The sequence below is a fragment of the Pseudonaja textilis genome, chromosome 1 (assembly GCF_049901715.1).
Source record: "Pseudonaja textilis isolate UNSWEBS1 chromosome 1, rPseTex1.2, whole genome shotgun sequence".
In the NCBI taxonomy this organism is placed as follows: Eukaryota; Metazoa; Chordata; class Lepidosauria; order Squamata; family Elapidae; genus Pseudonaja; species Pseudonaja textilis.
Genome location: NC_141990.1, coordinates 329,802,881 through 329,819,581, shown reverse-complemented (window position 1 = coordinate 329,819,581; position 16,701 = coordinate 329,802,881). Strand labels below are relative to the sequence as shown.

At 41.8% G+C, this 16,701-nt stretch overlaps 1 protein-coding gene across 5 annotated transcripts in view; it reads left to right on the top strand.

Annotated features, from left to right (window-relative positions):
• Positions 1–16,331, top strand: part of R3HDM4 (R3H domain containing 4) — a 29,517-nt gene extending 13,186 nt beyond the window's left edge. For 2 of the 5 annotated variants that reach the window (XM_087922808.1, XM_087922807.1), the window contains exons 5-8: positions 1,152–1,237; positions 1,586–1,671; positions 5,804–5,859; positions 7,607–8,539. In XM_087922808.1, coding sequence (XP_087778934.1) covers positions 1,152–1,237; positions 1,586–1,671; positions 5,804–5,859; positions 7,607–7,782 — 404 coding nt within the window. In that variant the 3' untranslated portion in view covers positions 7,783–8,539. Of the gene's footprint in view, positions 1–1,151; positions 1,238–1,585; positions 1,672–5,803; positions 5,860–6,368; positions 7,033–7,606; positions 8,540–9,630 lie in introns of those variants that run through there. The other 3 variants (XR_015741331.1, XM_026698906.2, XM_087922809.1) reach the window with 3 other exon arrangements.
• Positions 16,332–16,701: the final 370 nt, after the last annotated feature.

The following is a 16,701-nucleotide window of genomic DNA, read 5'->3' as shown; positions in this document are numbered from 1 at the left end:
AAACTCACGGCGGCATTACGTGAAGTATCAGGACTTTTTTCTCCCATTACTAAACCAGACGAGGGCATGGCCAGCGCATGACGCCTCCTTGGGCCATGAGTTTGATAGCCCTGGTTTAACACATCAGGCACAAATCAGGGAATTTGAACAGGAGGAAGAGAAGGCCTTTTGTCCTGCTGCTTAAGAATAGCAATAGCACTTAGACTTACCATATTTTTCAGAGTATAAGACACACTTTCTCCACCCCAAAAAGTGGGTGGAAATGTCTGTGCATCTTATACAGCTGGCCCCCACCCTTTGGCCTCTGCCTCCCAGCAATTTGCCTCCTTGCAGCAAACAGCCTGGTCAGCTTCAGCATAGCCTGATTAGCAGAAGCAGCTGATTGTCAGTTGGATAGGCCTCCCGACTGTCAGCTGTTTCAGGCTGCAGGGATTGCCATTGTCTATTGCTGCCTCCGTGCGCCCCATTTTCAGCCTCCAAGCGCCCCATTTTCCTCCCTGCCACCTGGAACAGGCGGAAAATAGGGCATGCGGAGGCCAAAAATGGGGGGCACGGAGGCAGCAATAGGCTATGGCAATCCCTGCAGCCTGAAACAGCTGATCCTGGGATCCAACTGTCAATCAAATTGAAACTGAAATTGAAACAGGCTGTTTGCTACAAGGAGGCAAATTGCTGGGAGGCAGATTTTTTTTCTTGTTTTCCTCCCCAAAAGCTAGGTGTGTTTTACATTTCGGAGTGTCTTATACTCTGAAAAATACAGTATATACCATAGTGCTTTACAATCCTCTCTTAAGCGATTTACAAAGTCAGGATATTGCCCACAACAATCTGGATCCTTGTTTTACCAACTTTCGATGGTTTGGAAGGCTGAGTCAACTTTGAACCGGCCAGGATCAAACTCCTTGGCACTGGGAACGCAGAGTTAGCCGGCAATACTACGTTCTAACCATTGCGCCACCATGGCTCTTTATAAATGGAACATCCATATCCAAGACCAGTTTACCGTGAAAATCAATCCAACACTAAGAAAACTTGTAGGCTTCCAAAATGTATTGGCTTTGCCCTGCAGGAATGAGATATTCTTCCAGGATTATTTGGTGTATTTTTGGTTACATTTTTTTTTCTCTCTCTTTTCTTCCCTACTGTTACAGAGCATCCTCCATTCACACCCAAAGACTGTTTTCAGCGCATCAGCCGACGCTTACGAACCACCCTGAAACGAAGTCGGATTCCCATGGTACGTTCTATAGGCAGCAACAGAAGCGGTTTATACTGGTAGTCCTCTTCTTATGACTGGTTGCTTAGCAATTACTCACAGTTCCAACAGGCTCCTTTTGTCCTGGATTCAGAGCTGCCACCCCACTGTCACATGAATGCATTTTGAATGCCCAGCAACTGGCCTGCATTTATGGCCATTTGCAGCATCCCAGGGCAGCTGTTGGAGGTCTGAATCCAGGACAAAAAGAGCCTATTGGAACGGTGTGGTCAAAGTCCACCCATCTTTTAAGTCGTCACAGCTAAAAAACATTGATGTGGATTTTCCCTGTTGCAGATTGAAAGATGCAGCTTGTTGTTCACTTTGCAGGAAACCCTGGAAGGCTTGGAGGAAGAGTTGCTGGCCTTTTTCTCCACTAACCCTCAAGCCGTCTACACAGCTATGATGGACAATAGGTAACTATTGCTGACTGCTATTCTCAGCAGTGACTTTATTTGGCACACAAAGCTTGACCAGACCATCAACTATTGTGTGTATTTTGAATGTTGAAAGCCTGTTGGGATGTTCTCCTCAAATGGCTGCCATGGGAGTTTACAAAATGGCAGCTGAGATGGGCTTAATCAGTCACCAAGGCCTCCTCTGATACCAAGAAGCCTCCTCTGATGCTCATTATCTCTCCAACTTCTTTTTTTTTTCATTTATCTTCTTTCTCTTTTTATTTTCTGGGCAATTCTTTAGCAGACCACTCTGTTCCTTTTAGTTACTGAACCTGCCTATGGAATTTAGATACTTTTTAATATATAAATGAAGATGTTGCTCAAGGCCTAGCTCCTCATTTTGTGAGAGGCAAGCTTCTCATTTCCTTTTTAAGTTAAAATAATTTATGATAATGATAGTAGTAGTAATTAGGTAAGGATGAGTAGGAAGCCTGCTGAGTGCCAAGGGAACTACCCAGAATCATTATAGTTTTCCCTCAAGCTAAACAGCACTTAGGAAGACACCTCAAAACAAAGTCACTCATTTCTTCTGGAGCGTTGAAAATTGAGGTTTTTCTCATTTTCCAACTGTTTTGATCCAATTTTCAAACTATGCTGCCTTGGATTTATCTGTGGCCAATTTGATACCCTCCTTTTTAAATTACAAAAAAATTTGGAGGCTTTTTCTGCAAAATCAAGGTAGGAATGGGATGAAAAGAGTCAAGTTAGTGATTCTAAGGCAGGGGTCTTCATACTCGATAGCTTTAAGACTTGTGGACTTCAACTCCCAGAATTCTTCCTCCAGTCATGTTAGCTCAGGAATTCTGGGAGTTGAAGTCCACAAGTCTTAAATTTGCCAAGTTTGAAGACCCTTGTTCTAAGGCAGGGGTCTCCAACCTTGGCAACTTTAAGCTTGGAGGACTTCAACTCCCAGAATTCACCAGCCAGCAAACATGGTTGCGGAATTCTGGGAATTGAAGTCCACCAGGCTTCAAGTTGCCAAGGTTGGAGACCCCTGTTCTAAGGCATATTAAAAAGGGGTGGGGCTTCAGTTACAGTCTGGGTTGCCATTTTTTGACCACTGTTGCCACAGCCTTTCCTGGAAACCAGTTGCCTTGAATAACTGTGCTAGCCTGAGTTTTCTAGCCACCCTAATAGAACTAAGAGAGTTTTCTGAAACAAACCCAACAGATACTTGAGACTGAACATTTAAGAAAAAAACATCATCCGTTGTGAGATGGTTTTCATGTAAGAAATCTCTTTTGACTCTAAGCAATAAAGGATAAGTGAACCGAAACCTATAGTATGCTGAACTCTCTGGCATCTTTGAAACTTGGTTTCAAAATTCATCCAGCATGGTAACAAGGCTTGGTGTCTTAAGAGGCATATTAATGTATTTTGTAGCATTTCTAGCATGTAACATGACCCCATAATCTGTATTAAAATATGGTGGTTTGCCCATGGCTATGTTTTGAGGCTGGCAGTGGTAAGAATGGGAAATGGGCTTGCCTCCACTTATTTACAAATAGTCCGTGACTTACAACCATTCACTTAAGCAACCACTCAAAGTTACAACAGTGCTGTAAAAAAAAAAAAAAAACTTGCCACCAGTCCTTGCACTTACACCTATTTCAGCATCCTCACAGTCATGTAATCCAAATTTGGCAACTGGCACGTATTTACGATGGTTGCAGTGTCCCAGGGTTGTGTGATTGCCTTTTGCCACCTTCTGAGCCAGCTTCCAAAAAGCAACGGGGGAAGGTGGAATTCACTTAACAACTCTGTAATTCACTTAACTGCTCTGATTCACTTAGCAATCATGGCAAAAGTCATAAAACTGGGCACGACACACTTAACAACCGTCTGCTTTAGCAATGGAAATTCTCACCCCGATTGTGGTTGTTGAGGATTCCTGTAGTGCCTCCAGTGAGGGACATTTGAACCTGTTTTTACACTACTGTTAGCTCCTGTCTTGAAGCGGCCAATGTTTTGTAATCAAGGTGGGTTTTTTTAACTCCCTAAGCGCTTTGAGGGATGTTGGGGGACTGACAGCAAGAGAAAAAGATTACCAGAATAGCAAGAGTTGAATGGAAGCTTGGACGTCTTCTAATCCAACCCCTGCTCAAACAGGAAACCCTATACCATTTTAAACAAGTGGCTGTCCAATCTCTTTTTAAAAACCTCCAGTGATGAAGCACCCATAACTTCTAGAGGCAAGCCATTCCATTGATTAATTATTCTGTCAGGAAATGTCTCCTTAGTGCTAGAGGAGGCCCACCCCCAAACTTGTAGTCCACTGGTTGTTTCTGCTTTTTAGGACACTTAGGGCAAGGCTCTTCAAACTTGGCAAGTTTAAGACTTGTGGACTTCAACTCCCAGAATTCCTGAGCTAACATGACTGGAGGAGGAATTCTGGGAGTTGAAGTCCAGAAGTCTTAAAGCTGTCAAGTTTGAAGACCCCTGACTTAGAGGATGTTTTGATGTATGAAATAACCAGGTGAGGCCTCACAGCTGCTTGACAACTTAACACTTTTGACTTCCAAGGGGAAAAAATGCCCTTGTTGAAAACTGATATGATCTGGGAGAGCACCTAAAGGCCATATACAACACCCCCACAATGTGGTTGGCATGTTACACAGCTATTTTTAAAAACAATGAAATAGCTTATTAAGTAGCTGAGGTACTAAAGTATAAAAAAGATAGAAAAGGTATTTCCCGGCATCATTTCTCTTGCTGTCTCTCTCTTTTTTCTTTTTTCAGTTTATACTGTTCTTCTACCACTATCTCTTTTTAGAAATCTTAGAGCAAAACGAGACTGGGATGTTAAGAGCCTATCCAACATTCATTCATTCACTCATAGCTGATCTCCTGGTTTTTTTTGCCATTCTCACCAAAAAATTCCCCTGTTCATAGAATAAGAGAAGCCAGCGGGCAAATGCTATGCTCAAGCCTTTTCTGGTGATTGCTTTCTCTAGAAAATAACAATATCCATAGTAATAGCACTATTATATACCACTTCACAATGTTTCACAACTCTCTCTAGTTTTATCAGCCTTGGAAGGATGAAAGGCTGAGTCAACCTTGAGCCCATCAGCATCGAACTCCTGGCAATAGGCAGAGTCAGCCTCTAATATTGCATTGTAACCACTGCACCAACACGACAAGCTTCCAAGTCTGTGCAGGCATTACCCGAACAGTTTCATTCTTGTGAAGGCTGAATTGTATTAGCCAAATCACAATGCATTGGCAGGCAAGAGATAGAGCAAGCTTGAGACTGAGCAGTAGTATTAATCAGCTAGCTCTGTGACAGCTAAGGTGGCCTTGTCCAGCTATTTTAGACTCTTATCCGCAATTGCTCTCTATCCTTTATATTGACTGGGAATGAGAGAGATAAAGTACAAACCATTTTGAGCATTAGATCACCTTTTCAAAGGCTACAACCGGGATGCCAGGCTGATCTGTTTCTTCCTATTCTAGTCAACAAATGCTACTTCCCTAGGCAACTGTCAGGTGCTTTAAAGCAATCTTTTTCAACCATGGCAACCTTTAACCTCTACTCAGCTGGAGAATTCTGGGAGTTGAAGTCCGTAAATGTTAAAAGTTGCCAACGTTGAAACTTTTAACGCATTCTTCTACATCTGTCCCAAAGATACTGCCTTAGAGTTAGAATTAACTCCACTATCGGTGATAATTATTATAGAACTTTTGAATGGGCATTTATCTAGGGCAGTGGTTCTCAACTTTCTCTTCACCACGGACCTGCTTTAAGTACCTTTTGTGGTCATGGATCCCCAAGATTTAACTCAAGATTTAAAGCACTATCAAATATTCGTAGATCCCCTGTGACAACATTGCAGGCCCCCAGGGCTCCACGGATCAGAGGCTGAGAATCACTGTTCTAGGTAGCCTCTTAAAGTGGGTAAAGTTTGATGTACTGTTATATTTTTTCACCTGGTCTGATCATTCTGGGGAAGAGAGTCCTTTGCCATCTCCATGGCTTCCCAGATAAATGTGCTTCATGTGCAAATAAGATGAAAGCTATCACAAGGGGTTTCCCCTCCACGGATTCCTAAGTGGACCTGTTAAGCGCCATTTTCTCTCTTTCTTGCAGCTTTGAACGGCTGCTCCTTCATGCCCTCTGCCAGTACATGGACCTCGTCTCTGCCAGTGAGTAACTACATTCCAATATTCATGTGTATTTATATATACATATATACAGTATTTTAAGCTTACTTGCTGTTGGTTTACTGCTATCTCTCCCAACCACTAAGGGCTAGGCCACAAGGAGCTGCCTCCCAGTTCACAATCTATCCTTCCAGGCAGACAGTTAATCAGGCCATTTTTGAATACCCATTTAAAGGGACAGTGCACAAGTTTAGTAAGAAGATTCTCATATTCTTGATTAAAATTGTAGCAAAAATACAATAGTTCCAATATAGCTTCCAGATAGGCTTGGCTATCCAGTGAATGTCTCCATAAATATAAAGAGCAGAATTTCAAAATTAATAAAGCAAAGCGCAACTTCATGGAAGAACTTTAAAAAACTGGTACCTGTCATAAATTGGAGATATCATCTTGGAAGCAGCATGACCTTCTTCCAATATATTTTTGTTTAGTTTTGAAAATTTACATGCTGTCCTATTGTTTTATAATTCCTGGGGCACTTTCTATCAAAGATGCTGGTCGGAAGCAGAGATAAGCATTCCCTTCCTGGAGGCACAAAAGATTTAGATGTTTAACGGGTGTGTAATCAGTGGGGGTCCACTGAGGAAGACTATGAAAAGCATATGTGTGGATGTGTGGTGTATTGCAAGCTATTGTGGATATTTTGGACCAGGTCTGCCTCAAGGGATGCTAGCAGTGAGTGGTAACGTTCAAAAGCAGGGATCTTCAAGTAATAGGACAGATCCAGGTTACATTGGCCTCCTTAAAGTTGTATCCATCTTGACAAATTTACATGGTATGCTAGACTGCTTATTGGGTTGGCTTATTGGCTGTTAGACACTAATGCTGAAAAGAGAGGATCAGTTTTACGCCCAGTTTAAGAGTTTTATGAAATTTTGCTATGTTGTCCAGCTCGACCTGCAATGTTAAAAAAGGAAGGTAACATAGAATTACGTTTTTCTGGTCACCTGCAGATTTTCTGTAGCCAGAGCATATGGATGATTAAGTTGCCAATGTGTGGCCAGTACACTGCAGATAATATTTTAAGCCTCCCCTCACTTAGGCACTGTTATTTTTTTTTCTTCCCCACCCCATGTATGGATAAGAAAGAGAACTTTTTCCCACAACCTGTCGGCAGTAGCTGCAATTTCAACTGAGCCATTGCAGATTTTATGTTTTTTCTACATAGTTTTTTTTAATAAAAATTTTATTGGTTTTTAAAAACAAACAAAACATAAAAACATAAAAACATCAAGCTATCTTCCATAGGTGTACATATAGCGTGCCGGTTGGTTTACAAATTGTTTTGTGCTTCCATTTTGTAGTCTTCAATTACAATTACATTACATATAATTCATATTATCAATCGAAAATTAAATACCTTAGTATCATTATTAATCAATCATTTGACTGTACTTTTATTCATTCATATTTTACAAGATAACCATAATTTACTTAATTTATTGTATAACAGTTCATATTATCATCCCAAATCTATCCTAAAATCATTTTGTAGTTATAATAAGAAAAAAAAGTACACCTTTATATATTTATTACTTTCTAGAAATCTACATATTTCATTACTGTACTTTGTTATCTAACCATTGATAGAAAAGATCCCAAATTTTATAAAATTGTTTATCCTCTTGTTCTCTAATTTCAAATGTCAATCTACTCATTTCAGCACATTCCAATATTTTCTTAATGATTTCCTCCTGTGATGGTATCTTCTCATTTTTCCAATTTTTAGCAAATACAATCCTAGCCGCTGTTAATACATTTACAATCAGGTATTTCAACATAGTTATTTTTTTTAAAAGAACAATTACTCAGCCTTTGGAAAGAAAGGTTGCCAGAAACCCCCAGAGGGCTGCCAGAAACTGCTACTCATTTCCTGTGCAAATGGTTATTGATTGTCTGCTGTAGCTTCACCAGCTATGTAATCAGCCTGGATAGTAACAGACTTGGTCACTGTTAGCATGTAAAAGAGCCTTTGAGAGTAGAGAAAGGACTTGGCTCTATAAGTCACATCAGGATACCCTTGGGGGTGTCACAGTTTGCAAGATGACAAGCAAAGGAACCTGGTCCTTTTATACACACACGTATAAAAGAGGTGGGGCTTCTCTTGCAAGGTCACATCCACCATCTTGCAAATTTGGATCCACCATGTACCTTCACTTCTCCATGCATTATTTTTAGGAAAGGAGCTGGTTAATTCTTGTGGCATCTTCTTCCCATGGCACATTTGCAAAACTAAACGAAGAGTTACACCAGTATTTATGTGGTAGAATGTAACCTGGATTCCAGGTGGTGGGGTGGGCTAGAGGTGGAGCTCTCGCCTCACAATCAGGAGGCTGTGAGTTCGATCCTAGGTAGAGGCAGATATTTCTCTTTCTGGCCCACTGAGAATATATCTGTTGAATAAAACTCCGCATTGGCGACTGGAAGGGCATCTGGCCAGTAAACACTCAGCTCCATTCAATTGCCCAGACTCCACCCCGTGAGGGATTACGGGGGTCATTAAAAGAGTATGATGATGAATGCAGCCTGGATTCCCAGGAGGGAGAGACCATATTCCAGAGGAGCAAGACACAGTGATCAGGGGTCGCCAACCTTTTGGACCTCAGGGACCACCAAACTCATAATTTTAAATCCTGTGGACCAGAGACCCTGGGAAAATCCCCCCAAAAGTCTGCAGGAAAATCCCCCACCCCGTTTTCCTACCGTTCAATCGTTCTTTATTTGGGATCGCAGGATATCGTCTCCAGCTCCAGGGGGAGGGAGAGAGAGACTTTTGGCTTTATGCAAGGAAAGCAGCAGAAGCAGCAGAAGTCTTTCTTCCTCTCCCCCAAACTCTTCCAGAAATGAGTCTTTGTGAGACTTGTCGCGCCGGTGCAGTCTCTTGGAGCAGGATGCTCCAAGAAAAACTTTTGCTGCTTTCCTTGCATGCAGCCAAAAGCAGAAGAAGAAAGAAGCAGAAAGAAGCAGCCCAGTGGCCAGGCCAGGCACGTGGGGCAGGTGGGGCAAGTTCCCCCCCTCCACCCTTTCCCCCCTCCCCTCCCTACCTTGTGGTGTTCACAATGCCAGCGACACAAGCCTTGTGTTCCCACGGGCCATGTGGGCGGCGCAGCCTTGTGTTCTCGCGCAGCCTGAATTAATTGCTTTGGGGCTGACATTTCTCTGTGGACCATCAAAATTTTCTTGTGGACCACCAGTGGTCCCTGGCCCACTGATTGGCGACCACTGGTTTAGATAGTTTGGTTGGAAGGAAGAGGCTGAAGTCAGCTCCTTCTTAGAAGTTCTCAGAGTGTATCTTTATCGATGTTAGTACTTTGCTTTGGTTTGGCAAAAATTCTGTCTGTAGGTGAGGAGCAATAAAGAAAACTGCTTTGGAGTAACTCCGCGTGTTATTCTTGGTTCCTGGCTACATTAAGATGCATGAATTTTAACTCTCAGAATTCTTCAGCCAGGATGCTGGCTGGGGAATTCTGGGAGTTGAAGTCCACACATGTTAACCTGGGCAAGATTGAGAAACATTGATACAGGAATTGAATCATGTGATATGGAGTATTGGCACATGTATGGAGATGCCCTGTCCGTCTAAGGGGGATGTATATATGAGGCAGTGGAGTAGATCTGCAGTCCCCAGCTTGGTGGCATCCTTCTCTGAATGAATACACTTTTTGCCCCACTAGAAAGCAGGGGGCATGGGACTCCTGTAGCCATGTGATGGCTTTTAACATGTGACTTTCTTTTGAACATCTCTGCCCTCAGGTTCCAACTACGAAGGCAAACGCCAAATGAAGGTTAGCAACAAACGCACTGTCTTTTTGCCTCCTGAGCTGCTGCTGTCCACCTACCTGGAGCAAATGAGCTGATAGACAGCAGAAAATGATGTCCTTGTTCCATTTCCCGGGCCTGCTTTGGAGATGTCTGGTTTCATTGCTTTGCAGTATTCAACACCAATCACGTTACACGGGGCTAGGTTCTCCCACCTTCAGATATGCCAGTCTTGCAGGCTGATATCCTGTTCCGGAATTGGGACCTTGATGCCCTCCACAGGTTGTGTATGGTTGCCTAGCAACTGTCCATCTTTCCTCTTTGCTGTTTCAACACTTGGAAGGCCGCAAAGGTGCTGGATGATGGGATTGGAGTGAAGGCAGTTGTCTTAAACCCAGATAGGGAGACGAAAGCTAGACCTATGGGATCTGTGACATGCAGGCATTATAAAACTACAAATCCCAGCATGCCTTGCTTTTGGTCATCTCCAGGCTGGGCCTTCTGACTGAGCAACTGAGGAAGGCCGAAGCAGGGAGAAGCAGCCACCCCATAAAAAATCATAGTTCAAACATTTTGTTTTGCTTAGGTTAAACTTTTCTACCCAGGTGCTATCCAGATATGCTGCAGGCCAATCCCATCATACCCAACCATCACCAGCAATTATCTTGTTAGTTGGGGTAATGGAGGTTGTAGTCCACCATGAGTGTTTTGTGAATAGAGAACCAGTGTGTAAATTGAAATAATGAGTAAATAGTGTGACATATTGAGCGCACCATACTGGGGTGGGTGGGTTATTGTAGTCAGTTGTAGAGTAGTCCAAATACTGCTTAAAAGCACTCACTTTTTCCATGGGAGAATAATCTATATATATATAAAAGCGAAACAATACTCATGCATCATCACAAAATCTCCAGAACCGTAAAGCCTACAAACATGAAATTTGGCATGTATGTTCCTTTGGGCTTCTAGGTGCTCACTAAGAAAGGATTTTTTGAAATAACCATCAGAGCATTAGTATTTTGTATATTATTATTAACACACTCTGATGCTAAGGAGTTCTACTACCCCTCCCCACCTGAAAGGAAATCTGTTCCAAATGCAAAACACAAGCAGAGGAGAGGAGTTTCAGTTTTAGTTTCACAGGAGCAACCAGCTTTAGTACCGAACAGTTGAGCTAAGCCACGCCCAGGCTCCTTGCTGTCCCCTTCCTGCTCACACAGCAAATATCACTTCAGTTTCCAAACAGCCCTCAACTCTGTCACACATTGACAGGATGCTAGCCAGATGAATACCAATGGATGCTGGTAGGCAGAGACACAATTTTTTCCCTGTCATTTGCCTTCCCCAAAATTAAGCCCGATGACATAGTTTCGTAGCGAAGAGGTATAGAGCTAGTATAATATAAATTCAAAAGTTTGGACTTCAGTTCCAATTCCTTTTTTATTTTCACCCTTAAAAAACTCTGCAAAAATGTTAGGTCTTCATTCTGAAAGATTCAGCAGCACGCAACTCTAAGGTTTAAAGCTTCTCCAGCATCTGAGACTGGTGAAGGAGATTTTTTTGTCTCTGTTAAGCAGAGGTGGTATTCAGCAGGTTCTGACCAATTCTGGGGAACCGGTAGGGGAAATTTTAAGTAGTTTGGAGAACCGGCAAATACTACCTCTGACTGGAGATTTTACATTATCCTTCCCCTGCCACACCCACTAAGCCACGCCCTCAGAAATGGTAGTAAAAAAAATTAGAATCCCACCACTGTCTGCAAGGTTAAAATGGTTTCTCAGCTCAGAATAGAAACAAGCAAATTGTCCTGTTGACCAGCCTTCTTCAACCTGGTACCCTTGAGGTATGTTGGGACTGTAGCTTGCCAGATTTCTCAGAGAACTGACAAGAATGTTAATTTCATTGCGTTTCGAAAAAAATACTCTTGTTAAAAAGACCTCTCTAGTCTTCATCTAGGCCTAGTGAATTGTTCCTTAGATGGTGTCCTGATATAGGCAGGAAGGAATTAAAAAGAATGAACACTTTTTTTAAAATAAAGCTGCTGTTAAAATAAATTTTGGATGCCAGTGGTCATCTGAGCAGCTTTCCTTTGCACTAATGGGAATAGTTCATATAAAACTGAACTGCCAATCCTGCATGAACTATGCTTAACCCAGCTGAACACAATAATCGGAGGGATCTGCAGGATCAGAAGATTTCATCAAAATGGAAAACTGGGCATTGCAGTACAGGTAGCCCCCGAGTTACAACCATAGTTACAACCATTATGAGCCACGGTGGCGCAGTGGTTAGAGTGCAAATCTGCAGGCTACTTCTGCTGATCACCGGCTGCCTGAAATTTGGCCGTTCAAATCTCCCCAGGCTCAAGGTTGACTCAGCCTTCCATCCTTCTGAGGTTGGTAAAATGAGGACCCAGATTGTTGGGGGCAATAGACTGACTCTGTAAACCAATTAAAGAGGGCTGTAAAGCACTATAAAACAGTATATAAATCTGAGTGCTATTGCTATTGCCATAACAGATCCTGCCCATTACAGGTAATCCTTGACTTACAACCGTTCACTGACCATTCCAAATTGCAACAGTGCCAAGAAAAGTAGTTTACCTCAATTCTTCACACTTAACAACCATTGCAGCACCCCCATGGTCATGTGTGACTTGGCAACTGGCATGTATTTATGACGGTTGCGATGTTCCCGTCAGAAGATAGTTTTTGCGACCTGACAAGCAAAGTTAATGGGGAAGTCGGATTCATTTAACTACCATGTCACGGACTTAACAGCTGCAGTGATTCACTTAATAACTGGCAAGAAAGGTTGGGAAAAAGTCACTTAACAACTGTTGTGTTTAGCAACAGGATTTTTGGACTCCAGTGTGGTCATAAGACGAGGACTACTGGTATAGTCATAATTTTATATTTTTTCACAGTGGTCATTGAACACGGGGTTGTAAAACAAATGCCATGTCATTAAGCAAACTTCACCTCTGTTAGAAACAAGAAGTAACTGCTGGTTTAAGTAAAGCCATTGTAAAAGTCCTGTGACTGCAGGACACGACAAATGGCCAATTAATGCAGCCCTCATGTTGCTAAGTGCTGAAAGTGTGGACACATCATTGTGTGTGTGTGTGTGAGAGAGGGGGGCTACCATAGGAACTTTGTATCTGTGTTGTAAGTTCCCGTTTTTTTTCACGTAGAACATAACTTCAAAAGGTCACTAAACAACCGATCATAAGTCAAGGACTATACTGAAAGACAAGCTCCACCCTTTCTGTGTGTTTGCATGTGATGTCACAGTGCCCTTATAAAAGGGGTGGGGCTTGCACTGTGATGGCGCAATGCTCCTTTTCTGTCATTTGGCCCTTGGTGGCTCAGCCACTTCCCCGCAGGTCCTTCTGATAATCCGGTAGCCATTTTGTTTTACTTGCAAAAGGCCCTAAGAATGTTGATTCTGCAAAAAGAAGAAATGGAGGCTACTAAAAGGGAGAGGGCAACTGTGTGGGAAGAAAATGCAAAGAGTTCCTCTCCCACTACTCTTTTTGTCGAACTCTGTACTGCCTACCCTTTGCAGCTGTTGCCAACCTCTTATTATGCTGTCTATAGATAGGCGGGCTTTAGAAATAAGCACAGTGTGGCAAAAAGGCTATCAATTAGCTCCATCAAGGAAGAGCAGGAGTGCAGCTTCCATCTGGGTTAATTAAGACTGGCAAAGTGTGGCTCCATTAAGCAGCATCTCCACATAGATGTTAGGTCATGTGTTTTCAAGATAGCAGCACATTTCCTCCTAGGCTTTTTTTTTTTTTTTTGGAGCAAACTGCAGCTAATTGGGGAGAGGGTTTTTTACTATTATTTCTGTAGCTATGGAAACAAGCTCATTTTTGAGAATGGTATCTGAATTCTTATGCCATGTTAAATTATAGTTAAGAGAACAAAACAACTGCTAGATTCACCCATAACATCACTCTGTCAGCCATGGTTCAAAACAACAACAACAACAACAACAACCCAGTGGCTGAGTTAATATAATCTACTAAACCTTAACCCCATAAATATGATTTAGTGTGATGTGTGAATCCTGTTGCTGTACTGTGATTGAAGGCTGCCTTTGGTCATTCTGTACAGAAAAAGTGGTGCACATTGGGTGTGTATACTTGAATGCTTGGTTTGGTTACTCCAGGAATTCAGGAAATTTTGGAATTACATCTCTTCCAGCTGTAGTAAAGCCACCCTGGAAAATCTTTTTTCATGTTGGCAGAACACAAATTAAATGAGATTATTTTCTGAAAGTCGGTTTCAAAATCCTGCTTCAATCCATCATCCCCAGTCTGGCCACTCTGTTGTGCAAAATGTAACACAGTGTATTTTTTCTATATATACATATCTATGTATATTACTGTGGATATATTAAGAATTTAATTCAGTTCTTCAAATTGCTGGGGATTAAATGACAGGGATGGAAATCAGCCTTATCGATACAAAGGATCTGAAACTAACTGTTCATACAAGGTTACTGGTGTTTTTATTGTGATTATAATTTAGGTTTGAGATTAATAATCTGATGCCATAAAATGTGATTCAGGGTGACTGGTTGTTTCATGTCCTTTAATCTTGCAAACCACCTGCAAGCTATCAGACTACAGAAAAACAAAATCCTCATAGCCATCAAGCAAGGCCTGGAAAGAAGGGCAATATTTGTAGCTCAGGATTGAAATGAGAGGTCCTTGGTGCTCTCTGTAAGGAGGTAAATATTAAAGAAGAAAAAATCTTCCAAATAACATTTCGCGGGTTTTCTGCTTTTCTCTGAGCATCCTATCTTCTAATCTCACCAAGTTCATCCCCAAAATGACTTCTTAAGCTGATTCTCCCATAGTGTTCAACATGGCGAAATTCATTCTTGGTTCTCAACATTCTGATAGTTGATACGGTTTTCACTTTGGAGTGAAGCAGTGGTGATATGCTATCGGTTCAGCCCGCTTCGGGCGAACTGATAGCAAAAATTCCTACCCGTTCGGCCAAAACGGTAGTAAAAAAAGCCCCCGAAGATCAGCTGAGAGGAGAAAGAAGAGAAAAGCGCAAGATCGGCCCTCCCACTTGCCCCTGCGCTTTTCTCTTCTTTATCCTCTCAGCTGATTGGCACTGCAGGTCTCAGCTGGTGTGGGGAAAGCTGCGCGCGTGCGATCACCAAACCAGTAGTGTAACAGGTAGGATCCCACTGCTGGAGTGAAGGATTTTGCCCCTCTCCACCTTATTCCATGTAATGCCACTTGGAGTCCCAAATAAAGGAAAATCACCCACACAATAATTTCTTGCCATGATGTTGGTCGCTTGCCTTGGCAGCAGTTAGTACAGGGGTTCAGTGATGCAGGTAGTCCTTGACTTATGACCGTTCATTTAACAAATGTTCAGCGTTACGAAGGTGTTGAAAAGAAGTGACCAAAAATGTCCTTGCACTTATAGGTCCCCACAGTTATGCAATTATGATTTGGGCACTTGGCAACTGCCATATATTTACAACAGTTGCAGCATCCCTGGGGCCTGTAATTGCCATTTGTCACCTTCCCAGCCAACTTCCCAATACACACACAGTCAATGAGGGAAGCCAGATTTTCTTAACAATTATGTGACTTGCTTAACAGCCATGGCAAAAAAAGGTAAAATTGGGCATGGCTCACTTAATGACCTCATCACTTAATAACAATACCTGTCCTAATTGGGGGTCGTAAATCAGGGATCACCTTTGCATCCATTCTAAATTGGAAAGTTCAAAAAAGCACTGCAGAATTACTTGCTAATTAAAAAAGACTGCCTTTTAAACCTCTGGTGAATTATTTAACAGGTTAATCTCCTGTCAAATATAAATCAGAATGCCTTTCTTTTGACGAAGCCTTCCGTCCTAGTTCTGAGGTACATGTCTAGTTCTTATTCTGGTTTGTGATTTTTTCTTTATACGCTCAGAAATGTAAAAAACCAAACTGTTGTGTTATTTTATTTTAATCATTGTCAAGCCATAAAAGAGTCGTATTGTGAATATTCTGCTTCTTAAGAAATGTGTACTTATTGATGATTTGCAATGTGAGGGATAATTTTGAAATGATGCCTTTGTTTTTCTTTTTGCTTAAAAATATTTTTTTCCGTCTCGGCTTTTACCATAGGATGAAAAAATGCTTGAGTGAGGAAGGGTGAGAGCACCCCATTGCTTTGTGAAAAATCGTCTGTAATTTTTAGCAAGCAGTAAAACTTTGCACGTTGGAAAATACCACTTGTTTGCATGTGTAAAAGTCCCTGTATGAGAAATGAGGTGCGCTCCATGTAGAAATTGACTCTTGTAAATATTTGACTAGAAACTACCAGCTTATTGTGTGGAATACTAGTTTTCTTAGGCTAAGATGATTTAGGCAAGGGATTTCAAACATGCTCCTTCTGTGGTACAGTCTAGGTCTGGGGTGAGTAACTATGGCAACGTTATGACCTGTGGACTTCCAATCCTAGAATTCCATACTGGCTCAGGAATTCCGGAAGTTAAAGTCCATAAGTCATAAAGTTGCCCATAGTTGTCTACCCCTGATCTAGGCAGAGCTTTACTACATGCTTCCAAAGAAATGTTGAAACTGCACCCAAAGTTTGGTTTTTTGTGACAAGAGTGTACCACGATCACTGTCCAGAGTGTTTCCGTGTAAATAAATTGTTGCTTTAAAACAATGTGTTCCGTGTTTGATTTCTAAAGCTCTTTGCAAGTTTTGCCTCTTGAAATTCCATGGATTGGCAGGGGAAAGTGTCTTCCAACAAAGATATGAACTACACAGCAGCCAGAGATCCAACAGGTTAAGCAATCTTTGATATACAGTGGAATGCCAGGTTTTTGAGATGTAAAAAAATCAGACCAAGATAAGTCACTTTAGAACTTTTTCCTCCGTTAATATACAGTATAAGCTGTACAATTCAGCTGAAAAACAAATTGAAACCTTTTAAGGGGAAAAATAATTTTAAAAAACGTACAGTAACCTGGCAAGCTATGACATTAATCTGGATTTAAGTGACGGTTCAAAATAACATTTGGTAAAGACAGAAA